Genomic DNA, 20,422 nt, shown 5'->3' with positions numbered 1-20,422 from the left:
GAACAATATAGTATTTTCCTTTCAGATCAAAACAACTTGTTCATGTCTAGAAATAATTTTAAATTTACATTAATTTCCACAATTTCCTGACCACCACACTGTACAAACTAGAGTGGGAAAACGTCTTGTAAATGTATAAAATTCATACGTAAAAACACACAAAAGTTGTGGTGGTGCATGAGCTCCACCAAACCAAGCTCTTTCCCATTGAAGCTGCTGACTGACATTATATTGCACAATGTTGAATATCTTTACATATTTCCATGGTAAGTGTTCATCTTCATAGAACTATAGTCTTCAGGGTACAAAAGTATCTGAAATAGCATTTTACATCACTGCTTAGTTTGCTTCTGAAACTTGGCATCTTTTTTACGCTTTGCAAAGTCATCCCACGGGCCAGGTCGGACCTTCTCATGGGCCAATTTTGCCTATGGGCCATATGTTTGACACTCCAGCTTTAAAACATCTGTGTGTTGCCTTTCAGCACTTTCACATCACCAGGCTAACTTTTTACACTGGTTGCAGCTCAGGTTTTCATTCAAGTGCACCCAACGTCTTTTACTGGTTAATAACTTTTATAGCTGTTGTGCCTCTGCGTTATGATGTCATGCCTATTCTGACAATAAAATCTGACACATAGCTGCTGCTCCACAGCAGATTAGTTTAAAAGAGAAATAATTCCCAAAGCAAAACTGACCCGACACCCCGCATGATTTTGCACAGACATGGTTTACAACTGGCAGATCAAATGAGATGGGATAACATTGTGTGACAGCAGGAATTTGTCTGCCACAGTGTTGTTTTTACTGTCGCACCCAGAAGTGGCAAAGACACAAAATGTCCTTACATAGGGGGTTGAAATTTGTGTAACAAGCAGATTAATGGATGGTGGATATACAGTACATCCTTATGACAAACTAAGCTAACTAAAACACATAAACATAAACTCCTCTCATCATATAGATCATATCTCCTCTTCCTTCTCATGTGTGGGAAAAAAGTGGGTGGTGGAAGATTACAGAAAACAAAGTCAGACCGTTGATTACAGATGGCCATTACATAAACCGATGGTGTGAGGAGAATCAAGTATATCATTAAAAGAAATGTGTGATTGTTCAGCATTGCAATATACAGACTTTCTGTGAAATTGTATGATTATTGTTGTAAAAATGAATAAATCTGAAAGTGCTGTGAAAAAAAGGAAAAGTTGAAGGCTTTGTATGGTACTAGCAGTGGTAAAAGTACACAAAAACTAAATAAGCTGCAAGCAGCATTGATTGGGTCCCCACATCCTTATCCATGTCCACCAGGTGGTGCTATGACTGAGAGTGCATTTCGGCTTATGGATGTCATCAGGGCCGGACTCTGATCAAACATTTAAAGTTTCAGGCAGATTGGAGCATGTACAGAATAGTTAGACAGCACTTTCTGTTTCATGGCGAAACATCAAAATTCCGGGGCTCCCACAGCCACACCCTCAGAATGTTGAAGAAGATTTTAAAAACTTTTGATCACTAATGCCTGTTGTATATACAGCACAAATTTATTGGACTTAGCCCCTACGAAGAGTGGGCTCTTGAAAATGTCCAAAAATGAGCCAAAATGGCCCAAAATTTGACACTTAATTCAAAATGGCCAACTTCTTGATGGGTTTCGAGTTGATGTGCTCGAGACTTTTTGTGTGCCCTGGCATGCTACATATGCCAACCAAATTTGACGTCACCACATTTGAGGTTAATATGGGCAGCCAGCTAACAATAGCATATCAAAGCGTAAAACATCTAATTTCCTGTTGCCACAAAGTGGCGCTATGACTGTGAGTAGATATTAGCATATAGATGTGATCAGGGCAGGACTGTGACTCTCTCAAACATGTGAAGTTTCAGGCAGATTGGAGCATGTACAGAGGAGTTCACACTTCCTGTTTCCTGTTTTCATGGCAGAGCATCAAAATTCAGGGAGCCAGCATGGCCCTTTGACGGTTGCGGAAGATTTCGATAATTTTTCATCATTAAGGCCTGTTGTATATACTGATCAAATTTGGGGTCTCTTGGAGTTTACTGTTGTGAGGATTTAAGCCCTGACAAAGAGCAAAAAAAACAAAAAATCTCACAGTTAAAAGAAAATGGTGGACTTCCTGTTGGGTTTAGGGTGTGGCTTCAAGAGGCATTTTTTGTGACGTGCTACATGATGCTACCAAGTTTCGTAGATGTAGGTTAAATGTCCTGGACATAACAAATGTTGCAGGGGCGCTATGGTGCCATTTTGGCGCACTCCCATGAAATACAAAGTTTCTCGACATTTCTGATGTGTGTGTGCAAATTTTCATGAGTTTTGAGCATGTTTTGGCTCTCAATTAGATTCTTTCCTACGAAAAATGATTCCTTGAATGATTCCAGGGTTCTCTAACAATGAATGATAATCATAGCTCTCTTTGATTTGATTTAATTGTCATGTGAAGTCTGACAGGATTCTCTGTGGTTCTTTTTAACCAGAGCCAAAGAGGGTTCCTCCTCCTGTATCACCGAAGCCCCGCGGGCCTCCAACAGCACCTAAACCAGGCAAAGCAATAGTAGCTTCAGCGACCATGAGCCCGACTCCTGCTGCTACCAGTCCAGCAGCTGCCACCCCGGCACCCAAACCCTCCTCTCCACTCCCTGCCGCCCCTCTTCCTGCCCCTGACACCCCCTCTGGCCCCTCTCTCTCTCCAGGACTCCCCCTTACCTCTCCTTCTCCGGCCCAGAGCCCCTCCACCCCCTCACCGCACCCCGTCAAACCTCCACGCTCGTCCATCGCTGGCCTCTCCATCGACCTGGTGGGAGGACGGGAGGCGGAGGAGGAAGAGGAGAGGAGGCAAGAGAGGGAGCACAAGAGACACAAAGAGGAGGAAGAAGAGGAGAGGAAGCGAGCAGAGGACGGGAGTATGAAGGGGCTGGAAAAGAAACCATCCAGAGAGGAGGGAGAGACTGGAGTCGAGGAGGCCGAGCAGGAGGGAGGATCTCAGCATCGTCTGGAGGAGACCAGCGCCTCTCTGGCTGCAGCTCTGCAGGCTGTAGAACACAAAATCAAAGAGGAGGACACACAAAATGAGTGAGTATTCATGATGTACAAGGCTGTGAAAAAGTCTTGGCCACCTACAGAAATCTATTTTTCCAAATTTGTCACACTTAAATTTCTCAGATCATCAAACTAATTTTAATGTAAGACAAAGATAACCCAAGAAAACACAAAATGCAGTTTTTCCAATGTTGATTTCATCGATTCAAGGAAATATACTGTCTAGCCCATCTTTCCCTACATGAAAAAGTAACTGCCCCCTTAGCTACCAATCTACCAAATGACCAAATTCATTCATCACTTGGGTTCAGTTTCACCATCCACACTCACATATGATTACTGCCAGGCTTGTTGAATCTAAACATCACTAAATAGAACCTGTCTGGCATTGAAAAGTAGCTAAAGAGACTGAAAAAGCAGCACATGATGGCATGTTCTAAAGAGATTCAAGAACAGATGAGAAACAAAGTCATTGACATTTATCAGTCTGGAGGGTTACAAATCCATTGCTGAGGCTCTGAGACTTCAGAGAACCACAGTGAGAGACATTATCCACAAATGGAGAAACATGGAACAGTGGAGAACCTTCCTGGGAGTGGACCAACGACCAACATTTCTCTAAGAGCGTCAACATCCAATCCTGCATCAAATGTTACTGTATTTCGCCTTCTAGTTGCATTTGTAAATTTGACATTTTTACTGATTATTTTGCGTGCCGATCGCAGGGTCTTAATGCAACACTACGGTTTATTACATATGTTGTTTGTGTAACAAACAGCATTTTTTTCGAGCTTGATTTATTTCTTTGGCGCTGAATTGAACTTGACACACACACACACATAGTTGTTGTGACTACACATTTATACGTCATAAAATCGAAAGTCCAAAATGGCAAACTGTTCCTTTAACTACCAGGTGACACTTCTATATCCAACAGTTTGTAGAATAGGACTGTTTTATTGTGTAGTTTACAGTTTGTTAGCACCAAATGAAACCATTACTCATTTAAAGCTGAAGTGTATAAACAAGAATTTGTGGTTTTAAAAATCCGTTAGGGAACTACAGCTGGTATCAGTGAGCATTAACCACCAACCACATCTTCAGAAGACTCAGACGATTAATAAAAGCAAATAGATAGTTTCTTAGACTGTTCCCTCGAGGAGAGAAGTCAGTTTAACTGCCACAAAACATTAAATCTCTGAGTTTAAAGTCGAAGTTTACGCTCCATAGAAACCTGTTTAGCATTATAAATTACTTCAATCACTTTTGAAATCTGGGTCAAACAGTGTTATAGATAGATAGATAGATAGATAGATAGATAGATAGATAGATAGATAGATAGATAGATAGATAGATAGATAGATAGATAGATAGATAGATAGATTAGATTAAACCTTTATTAATCCCACAGCGGGGAAATTTACAGTGTACAGCAGCAAATAGAACATTTTGAATAAAAAAGAGTGCAGCACACAATGCACACAGTGCATATATAGAAATAGAAATAGAAATATTTTCTTCAGAAGAAGAAAAGAAAGCAGTATTTACAGTAATTTTTTTGAATGAAATTGCACAGCATCATTATTTACATTTTTTATTGCACAGTTTGTAAATGGGTGAACTGAACTACTGGGAGTAGGCTTGATTGTAAAGTCTGACTGCAGCAGGAAGGAAGGACCTGTGGTATCTCTCCTTTAGACACCGCGGGTGAAGCAGTCTGTCACTGAAGGAGCTGTCCAGTGATCTTACTGTTTCCTGCAGGGGGTGGGAGGTGTCCTCCATGATAGACAACAGCTTTGTCATCATCCTCCTTTCTACCACCACCTCCACAGGATCAAGGGGGCAGCCCAGGACAGAACTGGCTTCCTTTACCAGTTTGTTTAGTCTCTTCCTCTCTGCAGCCATGATGCTGCTGCTCCAGCAGACCACTCCTTACATGATGGCTGATGCCACTACAGAATCGTAAAAGGTCTTCAGAAGTGCTCCCTGCACCCCAAAGGACCTCAGTTTTCTGAGCAGGTGGAGTCTGCTCTGACCTTTCTTGTAAAGTGCGCTGGTGTTAGTAGTCCAGTCTAGTTTCTTGTTTAAGTGAACACCCAGGTACCTGTAGGAGTCCACAATCTCAATGTCCATTCCCTGGATGTTCACTGGTGTAGGAGAAGTGTGTCTGTTCCTGCTAAAGTCCACCACCAGTTCCTTGGTTTTCACCGCATTGATCTGGAGGCAGTTCAGCAGGCACCAGTCCACAAAGTCCCGGTTAAGTTCTCTGTACTCCTCTTCATCTCCGTCCGTGATGAGGCCGACGATGGCAGAGTCGTCAGAGAACTTCTGAAGATGGCAGTTTGTGGTGTGATGGGAGAAGTCTGCAGTGTAGAGGATGAAAAGAAATTGTGAGATAAACGGTTGTAAAATCGGTCACAGCTCTGATTTGAGCCTCTGGCTGGCATGGCTATCATAGCAACGGTTTCTAAGGCCATTGTGTACTGTAGTATTTAGAGCCTTTACGTCACAACAAACAGACAGAAACATGGCTGGAATATTTATGACTTCTTGCAAACTGGAGTCTGTAATCCATAAAGTTTCAGTTCTGTTTGAGTTAGCAAAAAAACCCCAAAACCCTTGGTTACCACAGTAACAGCCAGCGTGTTTTTAATGCCACAGCAGCAACTTTGTCAGAAATACGACAGAAGAGCAACAGGTGTTTCTCTTTATGGCACACACAAATATGTTTCACTTCCTGCAGCTGGTTGTCAGAAGAAGTGTCGCTGTAATGTTTTTAGTGTAAGGCTTTAGTTTACACTGACCTGACAACAGTGCAAGACAAGTATGCAGTGACGATCAAATAATTCATAATTAACTTCTGCGCGAATATATGCTGTGAATTTTTCTACTTTGGGAATCTAAGATTAGCAGACTGCATCGCTACCAGTAAAAACTGAATAAAAGTACATTTCATGGCTCTTTGATGGAAAGCGGCCTGTCACAAATAATAATATAAGAAATGACAACATTGAGAAAGGAGTCTGAAAACGTCCTCTATAGAGCTTTGTAAAGACAACAAAGACAGCAACCTGCTGCAGAATGTACCAAAGCCTTCATATACGAAAGACTGAAGATGAAAGATTAACCTAGTAAAGCCGACGTAGAGTTCCAGCGGGGGGCGACACCTCTGGTCACCTTGTATGGAAGTCTATGAGAAAATGAACCAACTTTCCACTTGCATTGTTACCTCACAAAACATTTTCCTTATGAATTCATGGTCTCAATCACTAGTTTCAAGTTTTCTTTAATATAGAAAGATGTTCATTTAGTAAACTATGGTCCCATTTAATGTAAAATAGACAAGAAAGCAGAATATGTTTTAGGGTGAGGCTACTTTGTGCATAACAAGTTGTTGTTATATGGGCATCTGCAGCGTCTCACTCAGATCCACTCCTTGTTTGTTTCAAAAGAACTGTGATGGCAAAGGACATTTTTCTACTTATATTTTATTTTTAAGACAATTTTCTATTTATTTTTGTATTTTTAGTATCTTTTTTTAACTTATCTGTGTATTTTTAAGACATATTTTTCTACATATGTTTATATTCTAACTCACATTTTAGTACTTGTGTTGATAGATTTAGAACATATTTTTAGGAAATATTTTTCTACATATATTTAACTATGGATTTTATACTGTTATATTTCTTGGGAGCTACAGTAGCATAAGGAATTTTCTGTCCTATCTCTGTCTTATTATCAGCTAAACTCTTTTTTTTCTGCTCTTCAACTTCCAGCTCCGTTTCCAGCAAGAAAGCGACAGTCTCCATCTTGGATGACATCGGCAGCATGTTTGATGACTTGGCAGACCAACTGGATGCGATGCTTGACTGATCTCCCGCCCACATCTCATTTCCAAACCAGCCCTTTCCCTCTTCCCCCATCATGTGTAGGTGTGTCAAGAAAACTCTCCCAAGGCTCGACGCTGACGCTCAGAGACTGAGTGTCCAGGGCGCTTCTCATGTAGCCTTGTACAGTACTGAGGAGGGTGCAGTAGCTCTAGTTCGCCTCCTGACGCGAGGAGGCCGCTCCCACACAACCTCTGACCTCTGCAGCCTCAGGCGGCTGTGTGGACCGAGAAGCACAATCATTTTCCTCATCCTTTTATCTCTACAGACTCTGGCTATGACAGACATGCAGTCAGACAGGGAGACAAACAGATAAGCACATTGCTTGAAAAAAAAGAAAGAAAGAAAGAAACATAAGCACATTAACTGTCTGACAGGCAGATAGATAGCTAGATAGATAAACAAGATACACACTGATGAGATACCGGAGAGAATTTTTAAAAAGCTCACAGAAAGACAGGCCCCTTTCTAAGTCTGTCTCGCTCTCCTGCAACATTGAAAGGATGCATTTTTCCACTCGAATCGTAGCCTCTCTTTCTCTTCTGTGTGAGTGGAGGATCGTGGTTCGCTGGACTTCCTGACTTCCTGTGTGTTGTCCCCCCGCCCCCGTTCACGTTGTTGTTGTTGCCGTTGCTGTTATCGTTGCCGTTGTTGTTGTTACGGGTGTGTGTAGTCCCTGCTGATGCTCACGTCAATGTCCTCCCACTCGTACAGTATTTATTCTAATGATCAGAAAGACGACGTAGATGTGTGTCCATGAATTCTGAGACACAAACACACACACAAACACACACACACACACAAATGCACATGACGTTTGGTTTTTACTCTTGCTGGTGTTCTGCTTTGTTGGTGTTTAGCTCCACGTATGGAGGTTTGCTTGGAAAACAAATTCACACGACAAACACTGACTGACTCGCACACATTCACACGCATATATACAAGCACACTCATGCGGTATATCCCCTTGTCCTGCTGCAGTGAACAGTGTTTTTAAAAGATAATCCTATATTTCAATGCTTTATATAGTACATCCAGTATACATACATACATAGAGTTTATAATATACCTGGGTATTTGAGCTGTTAGAGCTCCCTCTAGTGTTGGTTTAGTGAAACTGCCTCTAATCTGCCCTCCCTCCATCTCGTCTCCCCCATTTTTTTATCTCCCCCCCGTGTCTGTTTCGTTGACTCTGCATCTCTCTGTGCCTTCGTAGTGTTCTTCATATATTTGGTTATTTATTTTTTGGTTATCTACTCCATATTGTTTAATGTTTTTTTCCTGGTTCCTTACAAACCCCCTCCTTGTGTGTCTGTGACGTCAAAAGTAGCTTCTAGGTTGAGTTGTGAGTCCTATAAAATCCTGTCTGCAACCTCCTGTAGTCACTGAGAGCCTTGTACGAGCCCATAAACAACCCCTCTCCACCCTGTAAGCTGTAATAAGTTGGCTCCGCTCATCCTCGGGTCCCCAGTTCCCATGTAAGCCAGACAGTGGATCAGCCGCCAGTGTTCATCCCAATGAAGAGTCCACTTGTATTTTTATGCTCTTTGAAAACAAAGATATATTTGAGAGACAGATGGTTCTATGTGAATAATAATAATAATAATGATGATGATAATTCTAGACATTGAATCGAGGTGAGCTGGTTGAGTCTGTGCATTTATGGTTGAGTTCTGGGTGTGTTGTGACGGCTGTTGTGCCATGGTTGGGTTTAGGTTGTGTTTCTGCTGTGATGATGCATTCCTGTACAGCTGTGATCAGAATAAATGTATAAATTAAACCTCATGACTGTTTTGTTTTTTTAACTTTACTTTGATTCCACAGAAGTCAGCATCTCATTTCAAATTCTCTGGTACTGTTTTCCTCATGAAGACAGCTTTGGCGATCTGATTTAGTCCAAATACTCTAAATTTACACCATTTAATCCCCAAAAAATGTAATTAAATTACAAAAAAATTTTATTTGTTACCAGAATCCAATACAAAGCTCCAAAACAACATTTAGACTAATATACAGAGACAAAACATAATAAAGCAATTTAATAAGCAGTGGTGGATAAAGTATTCAGATTTTTAACCAAAGTAAAAGCAGAAACCTACACTACGAAATGACTCCACTGCCAGTAAAAGTCCTGCATTCAAAACCTTATTTAAATAAAAGTATGTAAGCAATGTCATTGATTATTATCACCTCTGCTTTATTGTGCACGTTGCATTTTACTGCTGTAATGTTTATGGTTAAGCTCAGTTTAACTACTAAATATACAGTTGATTAGTTTAATTCTACAGCAATGAATAAAATTCTTTCAGATTATTATGTCAGTAATGTCCTGTGAGAACCACAAATCTATAAATAGTCAGTTTTTCATAAGCTCATGAAAAGTTTTGTAATGGCACATTTTACAGCTAATCCAAGATGACGGCCTTTATATTGTTTAGACGTCTTAATAAGTAGTGGAAGAATGTTTTCACACCTAATCTTCCAGTTTATCTGAAAAAAATCATGGCACATGGTTTTTGACTAGACAGATATAAACAAAATCAGAAAAATAAGTAATTTAAGCTGTCAGACAAATGTAATCGAGTTAATAGTTACTTCTGAGTTTTGTGGAGTAGAAGTACAGCACAAAATGGAAAAACTGATTGTAAGGTCATTGAGTAAATGCATTAAATTCAGTTCCAACACTGCAAACAAGTACATTTTGACTGCCTAAAATCCAACCTTACTCAATTTAGCCTCAATTATAGGTCTGTGTGGCAGAAATAAACTACTTTGGGGGCGAAAAATATAAACTGTCATCACAATATCTGTATGTTTGAGCCCTGCAACAACATAGAAACATTAGAAATCACTGGTAAAATACTATACATGCCTCCAGAGGTTCTTCATGTCATGTTCAATTACAAAAAAAGGCAGCAAGCCTGTGTTCTTTTAGCAAATTTACGTCACATTACCAACCATGCTTTGTTTACCCGCAATCTAAACTTAAATAATAGTGCTGGTATTAACAGTGTAGTTTTCTGCCATAATCATCCTGATAAATGTCTATTAAAACAGCTCAAACTCTATTTTAATAATTTTAAGAACGTGTAAAAAAAAAAGTGTAATTGGTAACTACTGTCACTGACTACTTCGCAACGGCGAAGAGCTCTTAACATCTCGAAACTACAGCTCCCATGATGCTTTGACAGAGTTTGTGCCTCTAAGACTCATGGGAGATGGGTTTTAGCGCTAACAAACTAATCGTTGTTTAATCTTTATTAAATTAGTAGTTATTCAGATATTATGGTCAATAAAATATCTGAGATCAATTAAAGAAATAAAACGAGCACAATTGTTCTGCTCTGCACAAAAATACACGGAGTTAGCTTGGTGGCTAACATGCTAATCCCGGAAGAGGAGGGACCGTCAGACGGAAGCGCTGTTTGATCGTCTCTCCTGGAGGTTCAGGTTCTTTACAGGCAGAATGAAGAGAGATTTAGACCTCTGTGGGATTCCGCAGATTATATTTTTTCCAAGAATACAACACAGGAACAAGAAAAATGAAGAATTTTACCTCTTTCCAAGAAGCCAACTGCTGAGCCGTGACACCGGTGAGTCTAATGTGAGCATGCGCGGGTAACTTTCCACGCTGCTGCGAAACACGTGGAAGTTCTGTGGAGACTAACATGTGGTGATAAAATATCACGAATAACTGTGATTTTAAAAGCGACTCTGATAATAATAAGATGAATATTGGTAATGTAACGTTAGATTCCCTGCTATATTTAAACGTGAAGCAGGAAAACTCAAAAAAAAACAACTTCAGTCTCCTTTAAAATATTCTTGTGAGATTGTTTTTAGTCATAGGGTTCACAACTTTTAAAATCTTCCTTAAAGAGGTTCCCGTGATCCTTCTTGTTGAAACTGTGGCCATGAAAGCATATTTTCTCAGGCCTCCTTTTCTGCAAAACCTAACCGCTAATGATAATAAACCAATATTTAGCTGTTTGTTGAGGCTGCAACAAATCTGTCAACTATTTTAATCATTCTAGTCCATAAAACATAAAAATCATGTCACAGAGCTGTCTATATAATCAATAAATATGATGTTTCTTCTATATTTCACCAGATGCTGTGTGGATCATCTTTACTCCATCAATTGCATCTTTTTCGACCTTTTTACTAAAAAAAAAAATCAGCTAAATGATTAAAGATGTAACTGCAAAAAGGCTGGTTGTAAAAAGAGAAATATTTTGAATATCACCTGGTTTTCGACTAGAAATCAACTTTAAAATCTTAGTTGGCATCATAAGAGGGGCACCGTATTTTTGTCGTGTTAAAAATCCCGTTTGTCTCTATTCTCTTCACAGTTGAGGCTGATTTGGATGTAGAGACAGAAGAATGAACGAGCTGAATTCAATCCAAGGACGATGTGATAATCCTGAGATCAAAGCGAGTGTGGGACAGCTGGTGAGTCTGTATGTTGGCGTGGAGCACTTTCAGCCGATGACGACAAACTAAATAAACTTTTCTGACACCTACTATGAGAGCTGAACTTCAGCTCCTGATTCTAACGTTATTCTGAGGCTCTATTGTAAGAATATTAATGCTTTATTCACTGCAAGACCATCAGTTAACTTTTTTTAAAAAACTGTCCACGTTACAGGAGCAAAGTAGAAAATTTGAGCCATGTGGATGAGGATTTGCTGTTTCAGATGAAGGTTTTCATTGACCAGCTGGTTTTAAGAGCAGGTGAGTCTCTAAATGTTGTTACTTGAACATTTGCAGCCGGTGACGACAAACTAAATAAACTTTTCTGACACCTACTATGAGAGCTGACCTGCAGCTCCTGATTCTAATGTTATTCTGAGGCTCCATCATGAGAATATGAATGCTTTCTTCACTTCAGGATCACCACAGTTATCTTGCTTTTATTTTAAAACTGTCCATGTTACAGGGAGTGATGTGGAGAAAAATAGAACCAGCTGGATGAAGATTTGCAGCTGGTTTTAGGAGCAGGTGAGTCTCTGAATGTTGGTACTTTGAACATTTTCAGCTGATGACGACAAACTAAGTAAACTTTTCTGACACCTACTATGAGAGCTGAACTTCAGCTCCTGATTCGAACTTTATTCTGAGGCTCTATTATAAGAATATTAATGCTTTCTTCACTCCCAGCGTGTCTCTTTTCAGAATCTTTATCGTTTTCCCACTCTTCACTTTACAGGTAACAATGAAGAGACTGAAAACTTGAACTGGCTGGATGAGGATTTGCTGTCATTTAGAATTAACCAGCCACAGGTGAGTCTAAATGTTGTATTTTGAACATTTTCAGCCGGTGACGACAAATTAAATAAACTTTTCTGACACCTACTATGAGAGCTGAACTGCAGCTCCTGATTCTAACTTTATTCTGAGGCTGTAGATGTTATTTACGTGATGATGGCTGCTTCTTTTTGCACATTGTGACTGAATTTTCTTCTTTTCCAAGTTGATTTCAGCTCTACAAGACAACAGCTGTCCTGCTGATGATCTGTTTTTTTTTAACGGTACGTTTGTGTCGGTGTATGATTCATACACTCAACAAAAATAGAAACGCAACACTTTTGTTTTTGCTCCCATTTTTTATGAGATGAACTCAAAGATCTAAAACTTTTTCCACATACACAATATCACCATTTCTCTCAAATATTGTTCACAAATCTGTCTAAATCTGTGATAGTGAGCACTTCTCCTTTGCTGAGATAATCCATCCCACCTCACAGGTGTACCATATCAAGATGCTGATTAGACACCATGATTAGTGCACAAACAAAAGTGTTGCGTTTATATTTTTGTTGAGTGTATGTCCAGAGTTGTGTGATGACAGACTAATATTTCTGACACCTCGTATGAGAGCTTCCAGCTCCTGATTCTAACATTAATCTGAGGCCAAACTGGATGTGTTTTTTTCATCACATTTTACTCCAGACTAATCTGCATTTCTCTCTTTCAGGTTTCTCAACACCTTTTTATTTTTTAAATATATTTCTGCTGCCTTGGAGCCGACAGAACACACCAGAGTGAGGCCACTACCAGTTGATGGGATCCGTAATTTATGTTGTCATGTTGGATTTGCTGAATAAACAGTAACTGATTGTTGAATTCTGTGTTTTGTGTTGTGATTCTACTGTACATTTTTATGTAGTTTTTGGGTCAATTTTCACCAAATTGTATTAAACAAGGCAAGAAGATCAGATTTGCACTTAGAGGTGGAGATTTAATGGTGCATTTGGGCAAAAATCTGCTTGTTTGGGGTTAGTTAGTTGTTTTATTTTTACCAGCATTTCAACATGGCGATTTTTCAGTCAGTGTCATGGTTGAGCGTTTTCACCTTGAAACTGCAGCGTGTTCACAAAATTCTCCGATTCAGACTTGTGAAGTTTCATTTGGAACAAACAAATCACAAATCCTGCCAACATGCAGTGTGGGGCTTTTTTGTATTACATTCTGTATGCTCTATGTTTGGTATTATTTGTATGTAGTTTTAGGGGAAGTTTTCACCAAATTGTATAAAACAAGGCAAGAAGAGCAGATTTGTACTTACAGGTGGTGATTTAGTGGTGCGTTTGGACATAATCTACTTGTTCTAAGCAGATTTTAGACATAATCCAGTAATATTTAGTGGTTTTGTTGGCTGTTTTTACCTTGTTAATGTGGTGTTTATATGCTGGAAGACATTAAAAAAACATGTAGTCAATGTGACGACTGAGCAGTTCCACCTTGAAACTGCAGCGTACTGAAGAGATTCACAGATATTCAGACTTTCAGGTGCTCTTCTTTATTACTTGTCTTCAGAATCTGCAGAACGACTGCAGCCAGTGGGGAGATGTGGGTGTAGAAGGAAGCTGAGACTTAGTAAATGTCACAACACTATTTTGTTTCCTTTTTTTAATGCACACTGCAGGTCTAAAAACAGTTGCCACCTGGATTTTTTTTTATCACAGATTGTGACTTTATATTGGGTTTGAAAGCAGGTGGCTCTACATTTTGTTACTATTGTGTGTCTGTTGTGTTGTTCTGACTTGTAGATGCAAATTAATCACAATCTGTAAACTACAGAGACATTTACGTTAAATCTCAGTTTACACTGTTCCACATTTTGTTCCTACAGTACATCTACTGCCTGTTACTGGGTTGCTTGGACTTGCAGAGGGACTGCAGATGCAAATTAGCTACAAGTTGTAAACTGGTGCATCACAGTGACATTTACATCAAAAATAAATGATCCTAATAGATATTAGAGTCCTGATATGAAGCTTATCACTTGTTATAAAGCATTTAGTAGCTTCCACATTAGTTTTTGTCCTTTTATTTGCATTTTTTAAGCAGAGATTGTGACTTTAAATTGGGTTTAAAAATAGCAAACAGTAAAACTAGACTTTAAAATGGCCTCACATATTGAACAGAAACGAGGCTCCACAGCATAAACCGTTTTTGAAATCTTCTGTGACAGTTCTTCTACCGACTCCTGCTCCTTTAAAATCTCTCCTCTCCCTGGTTGCCTCCCAGGAACCAAAACCTCCTCTGCGCTCATCTGAATAGGAAATTAACTCTCCTCCTGCTTTCCCTTTGGAGCGCGTCCTCATTTGCGTGCCTCCGCCGAGCCTCGGTGCGCGTCCACATTTCCATACAGGTGCGCCCTCGGCTCCAGACCTCGTTTGACTGTCAAAGCGAGGCGGCGGTGCTCCTGTTCCTCCTGTTCCTCCTTTTCTCCGCCCTGCGCATCCCGCATCCAGTCGCATCCGGAGCGCAGCGCAGGGGAGTTGCCTCTGCGCCGCGGACAGCCGACACACGCAGCCTCCTCCCCCACTGACGCCGGACTGCTCTGCCTGGAGAAACAACACCGACCCTCCGCTTCCAACGTTTTTTAAAAAAAGCCTCTCTATCCGCCAGGCTGCTCACCGAACCGACCAGCTCGTCCTGACGGTAAGAGCGGCTGTTTGGTGCTCCGTTTTTTTTTTTTGCGCGTTTCCATTCTCCTTCCTACCATCACGACACATCTGCGCCTGTTTTCTCTTAGAAACGATTTTAAGGTCTGTTGTAGCTCCTGCACTCGATTTGTCATTATTTAAAGGAAAATGGAGGGGATCTGATGGTTTAATATTCGGAAATGGGGGTGATGGATGTGAGATTTACGCGTTTTGGAGGTTTAACGATGGAGGCCTGCTGGCTCATGGAGCAGCTGGATGGATGCTGCTGGAGGAGACAGAGACCGTCAGCGACCTACTTAGATCCATTAGAAAGATGAAGAGGATGAGAGATGATGATGATGATGATGATAATTGGGGGGGAGGGGGGGTTCTGAACTCTCATCTGGGCCTCAGTCTGTCTGTGCTCAGGGTGAGGCTCGGTTATTTTACAGTAAGTAGAAATAAAGGCCAGTGGAGCTCGTAGCATGTAAAAACAGCGTTTTCCTCAATGAAATACCTCCAAATGACACTTTAGTGCTCTGAAACGGTGCAATTTCAACCTTACTGGCAACAAAAGACACATAGACAAAGTGAAAAGTACTCTTTTGTAGGTATTTGTACGTTAACTTTGTGTTTTTATTCCACTATGTGTACCTGACAGTTCACACTGTTTAAGAATTAACTATAAGATCACAATAACGAGAGAATTTTTGAAAAAAGTACATTGGTCTGAATCAAATACCTATTTAACTTTGTTTACCGTGTCTCTCTAAATAAATTATTTTATTTTTAAAAAATGCCTTTTAGACACTTTAATCTATCCTCTGACACGCCTGTCTGATGAAATAGATGCATAAACAATTCTTTAAATAAATTACACCTAAAATACAAGTGTAGAAAGTTAAATACTTCAAAATTATACTATAGTACTGTGAAACGGTGCAACTTCATCCATTCTGGCAACCAAAGACACATAAACAAAGAGTAATGCAGTTTTTTAAAAGTATTTATGCTTTGTGTGTTTACTCCATTACACGACAGTTCAGACTTTTTAAGAACTATAAAATCACAATATCTAGAGAAACTTTTAAAAATAAAAAATTCTATAAATCAAATTCGTCTTTAGCTTTGTTTACTGTGTCTCTTTTAGTAAATAATTTTACTAAAAAAAAATAATTTTTAGTCACTTTCATAGTCCTCCAACACACTCGTCTGATGAAATAGATTTGTAAAGAGAGTAAATAAATTACCCCTAAAATAGAAGTGTATGGAGTTAAATAGTTCAAAATTACACTTTAGTACTCTGACATGGTGCAACTGATCTACTTTTTGGGGTATTTGTACTTTATCGTAATGTTTTTATTGTACTACACGTACCTGACAGTTCACATTTAGTGTAATAATGTTGTCATTATACCAGATTTTAACAGACACTGATCTTGGCCAACAATATTAAGTAGAAAAGCACTCAGAGAGCGCAGTACTCTGCCGGGCTGTTCATTCCTCTATATGGCATTGTCAGAAATAAGACTTTTTTTAAAAAAAAAAATATATATATATATATATATATATATATATATATACAGAAATGGAGCATTTGTTTATTAGTTATTGATGATTAGAAATCATGGTAACACAGAATGTGGCCATCTAATATAGACATACTCACAAACAGAATGACCTTGTGTTGAGCTCAAGTGTGTGTTATGCATGTTTACGTTATGTACGGATACGGAATCACGTGACCTAAATATGTAGCGGGTGGCAGGAATTGATGGGACTCCGAAACACCCTCACAATTTAATCAACTGCGGATATGTCACGATAAGTCCACAGTGGTGCATTTGTAGTAGGATCACAATCATGTGATCGTCAGCAGGCAGCTGACGTAGTGTTCACTTGTTGTCATGGTTACAGTGACACCGTGCTGCTCTCTTGGAATGATACAGAAATCATTAATAAATGCATGGATCCAGACCATAAGTCACATCACTGCCACAATCTCATCACTTGGTGTCATTTCTGACCTTCCCTGAAAATTTCATCCAAATCTGTTCATGTGTTTGAGTAATGTTACACACAGACGGAATAACAGACAAACAATCGTACGCCGATCTTCACATAACTCCACCATGTTCCCTGATAATTACATATTACCTGAAGAATGTCTAGAGAATTTTTGGGAAAAAAATATTGCTATAAGTAAAATATATATTTAACTTTGTTTACTGTGTCTTATTTGGCAAATGATTGTATGGAAAACTTTTTTTAGACATTTTAACCCGTCCTCTTGCACACCTGTCTGATGAAACAGATTTGTAAAGAGAGTAAATAAATTACACCTAAAATACAAGTGTAGTGTTAAATTCCTCGAAATTCCACTTTAGTACTCTGAGACTAATGTACCTTTTTAGGTATTTGTACTTTCACTTTGTGTTTTTACTACTCTACTATACATGTATCAAGTATTGAGTGTCGTAATGCTGTCATATCAGATTTTAACTAGATAATTATCTTTGCCAACAAAATTCACACTAAATATATATATCTACAGAAAAACTCTTCAGTGAAAAATGTTGTGATAAATAAAATTCAGATTTTTTCTTTGTTTACTGCATCTCTTTTAGTACATAATTTTATTTAAAAAATTACACATGTAGAGAGGTGAGACAGTTGAGTGTTTTGTATGTTGTTCCTGTGTTGGAGTATCGACAGAAAGTTACTGTCACTGGATTATTTATGAGATTATACATGTATTATTCAGTATATTTCATTTTTTGATACCAAGTCAACACCATTAATACACTCATAAAGACATTTTACATATCAAACATATTGTATGCTTTAGAGATATGACTTTAAAAATAGGTTTCCTTGAGCAGCAAATCACAATCTTATGATATAATATGATTTTTAACAAGTCAGTAATTACCAGATTTGTATTTTTATTGTAATAATTTCCAGTTACTGCCACTGGATTAGTTACAATATTACACAATAAAAGCACAAATGTGTAAAACAGGGAAATAGTATGAAAGAAAAAACATCAAAAAAACACTCATTTATTAACTAGTGTCAATTATTGACTTATTAAAATCTATATTATGAAATTGCCATTTGCTTTTATTTTCTGTTTATTTTCGTGGGTGTATTTGTAAGATGTAAACTGTATTTCTAAATAATATTGTATGCTTCATCTGCAAAATGTTTTCTGTGTATAAGTGGTGTTGGTGTGATATTAAAAAATGAAATATAGTGAACCATTAATTGGTATTAATAATATTGTCTATAAATACACCTAAATAATCAAAGCAAACATTATTTCTGTACCTTCATGCTGCTACAGTGTGATCCTTGGTGCAGTGTCCTCCCATTGTGGATTCAAATCTATTTCAGTCAACGATTAGTTTCTTCATCATGATCCACTTTTCTGCAGTTTGCTGTGACTCAGTCCCACATACATCACTGTCACAACTCAACTGGACATCAAATCTGCATTAGTCTGCTGCTAAAAACAGTCCAACAAATGCTTTATTTACTCCTGTCGTCCTGGAGTACAAGCAGAATTACCGGTTTAGCTTTTACGCTGAAGAAATCGGCAAAACAGCAGCAGTTGATGAATTTTGATTCGGATGAAACATCTTGAAGATGAATGACTTCAGTAGATGCTGGAATCAGCTTTATTGGCCAAGTTTTTATGCAAGTAAGGAATTTGACTCCACTGAATCTCATCTCTCATTGTACAGTAATCAGAAAAAAAACAAAAAAAGGTAAAATTAGAGTCCTGTTATTAAGTTTATCACTTGTTATAAAGCATTTAGCAGCTTCCATGCATGCTTTCATCATTTTATTAGCATTTTTATCACAGATTGTGCCTTTAAATTGGTTTTGGAATCAGGCTGTCCTGCATTTTGTTGCTGCAGTGTACACTCTGCCTGTTCTTGTGTTGTTTGGACTTGCAGAGGGACTGTAGATGCAAATTAGCTAAAAGTTGCAAAGTGGTGCATCACAGTGACATTTACATTAAAAATAAATGATCCTAATATACAGGGTGTCCCAAAACATGGATACACACTTTAAATAATTGTAAACTAGGTGTTTATTATAATTTGTTTAATTTTCAGCATGTAAAAGAATTTACAAACATCATTCTATTGTTTTGTCACCGCCTGTTCTCAAACTGATGTCCGTTCTGGTCCAAACACTGCCGACAACATGAATGGATGGAATAGCACACATCATGAAACAATTCCCTTGGTATTTGGGTGCATTCATGTTCAATGGTTGCTCTCAGTTCAGTGACTGTTGCAGGTCTCATTGCATAGACTTTGTCTTTTAGGTATCCCCATTGAAAGAAGTCTAGTGGTGTGAGGTTAGTTATCAGCTGTTAAAAGGTGTATACATTTTTTTGGGACTGCCTGTATATTAGAGTCCTGTTATTAAGCTCATCACTTGTTATAAAGCATACAGCAGCTTCCTCACCTGTTCTTATCCTTTCATTTGCATTTTTGATCACAGATTGTGGCTTTAAATTGGGTTTGGAAGCAGGCTGTTCTGCATTTTGCTGCCATTGCGTGTCTGTTATTGTGTTCTGTTCTGACCTGCAGATGCAAATTAGTCAGAATGTGTGAACTGGAGCATCACAGTGGCATTTCTGTTTGAGCAGTAAACTCTGTAAAAGATGAAAAACCTAAAAATAAATGATCAGAATAGATGTTAGAGTCTGGCTATTGAACGTATCACTTCTTATAAAGCATTTAGCAGCATCCACACTTGTTCTTTCATCCTTTTATTGGCATTTTTATCACAGATTGTGACTTTTAATTGGGTTTGCACCAAACAATAAAACAAGATTTTAAAATGACCTACGTTTTGTTTTTTTGTTTTTTTTTTAACAGCAGTAGCATCATGGAGGAGTTAGACGTCCCACAGATGAGGAGAGAAGTGGAGAGCCTTCAGTATCAGCTGGCAATCAACAGAGAGAAATCCTCCATCACTGTTACCGAGTGAGTGTCTCTCTCACACTGTGAGGTCCTGAGTGTCGCATCGATGCTGACTGTGTGCTTTTTTTGTTTTTTTGCAGGTTGGTGAAGTGGATCGAGGGTTGCGTTTGTGAAGATCCATTTCTGAACCCTGAGCTGATGAGAGCTAACCCCTGGGTGGAGAAGGGCAAGTGTGTGATCCTCTAATGATCACACACAGCCACACACACACACACACAGATACACACACACAATCACGGATGCATCCAAACTAAAGAATCATGCACTCCTACACGGCCACGCTGCACTCTCTCATACTCTCTCTCTCTCACACTTTATTGCTATGATCATGTTTGTTATTTATTTATTTGGAGACTCCTGAATGCTGTTACTTTACACGGAGACTAACGTGTGTGTGTGTGAGTTGTACAGCACCGAGTAGCTTTCTAGAGGTTTGTTTTGACGGACTGCCGAGCAAATGTTCAACAACACCCTTTTTATTGGCTCTTTACACTGTCAATCCAAATAAAGACTGTTTTGAATTTAACAGCATCGATGT

General features: G+C 38.9%; 3 protein-coding genes, 1 long non-coding RNA gene and 5 other non-coding genes across 12 annotated transcripts in view; 8 read left to right on the top strand and 1 right to left on the bottom strand.

Moving 5' to 3' along the window:
• Positions 1-8,727, top strand: part of si:dkeyp-9d4.3 (caskin-1) — a 60,025-nt gene extending 51,298 nt beyond the window's left edge. For all 4 annotated transcript variants that reach the window (XM_051951354.1, XM_051951353.1, XM_051951355.1 and 1 more), the window contains 2 exons: positions 2,496-3,090; positions 6,837-8,727. In XM_051951354.1, coding sequence (XP_051807314.1) covers positions 2,496-3,090; positions 6,837-6,933 — 692 coding nt within the window. In that variant the 3' untranslated portion in view covers positions 6,934-8,727. The remainder of the gene's footprint in view (positions 1-2,495; positions 3,091-6,836) is intronic.
• The window catches only part of LOC110957620 (protein FAM83G), a 216,228-nt gene that overhangs the window by 139,150 nt on the left and 56,656 nt on the right, over positions 1-20,422 (bottom strand). The gene's annotated exons all lie outside the window — the stretch shown is intronic.
• LOC110957625 (uncharacterized) lies at positions 10,232-13,073 on the top strand. Its single transcript, XR_002596125.2, has 7 exons — positions 10,232-10,540; positions 11,300-11,399; positions 11,596-11,681; positions 11,887-11,948; positions 12,157-12,230; positions 12,421-12,478; positions 12,925-13,073. It is a non-coding gene; the product is annotated as an uncharacterized LOC110957625 (long non-coding RNA).
• On the top strand, positions 11,431-11,519 carry LOC127534939 (small nucleolar RNA SNORD60). The gene has a single exon (XR_007943592.1). It is a non-coding gene; the product is annotated as a small nucleolar RNA SNORD60 (small nucleolar RNA).
• Positions 11,716-11,804, top strand: LOC127534941 (small nucleolar RNA SNORD60). The gene has a single exon (XR_007943594.1). It is a non-coding gene; the product is annotated as a small nucleolar RNA SNORD60 (small nucleolar RNA).
• LOC127534934 (small nucleolar RNA SNORD60) lies at positions 11,984-12,072 on the top strand. The gene has a single exon (XR_007943587.1). It is a non-coding gene; the product is annotated as a small nucleolar RNA SNORD60 (small nucleolar RNA).
• LOC127534942 (small nucleolar RNA SNORD60) lies at positions 12,263-12,351 on the top strand. Its single transcript, XR_007943595.1, has one exon. It is a non-coding gene; the product is annotated as a small nucleolar RNA SNORD60 (small nucleolar RNA).
• LOC127534935 (small nucleolar RNA SNORD60) lies at positions 12,783-12,863 on the top strand. The gene has a single exon (XR_007943588.1). It is a non-coding gene; the product is annotated as a small nucleolar RNA SNORD60 (small nucleolar RNA).
• Positions 14,528-20,410, top strand: LOC110957623 (guanine nucleotide-binding protein G(I)/G(S)/G(O) subunit gamma-13-like). Its single transcript, XM_022203741.2, has 3 exons — positions 14,528-14,897; positions 19,780-19,887; positions 19,965-20,410. Exons 2-3 carry the CDS (start codon positions 19,790-19,792, stop codon positions 20,068-20,070), a joined length of 204 nt encoding a protein of 67 aa, XP_022059433.1. The 5' UTR covers positions 14,528-14,897; positions 19,780-19,789; the 3' UTR covers positions 20,071-20,410.

The sequence above is a fragment of the Acanthochromis polyacanthus genome, chromosome 7, assembly GCF_021347895.1.
Source record: "Acanthochromis polyacanthus isolate Apoly-LR-REF ecotype Palm Island chromosome 7, KAUST_Apoly_ChrSc, whole genome shotgun sequence".
Classification (NCBI taxonomy): domain Eukaryota; kingdom Metazoa; phylum Chordata; class Actinopteri; family Pomacentridae; genus Acanthochromis; species Acanthochromis polyacanthus.
Note: the sequence above shows the minus strand (reverse complement) of the source record. Positions and strands in the feature narration are given on the sequence as shown.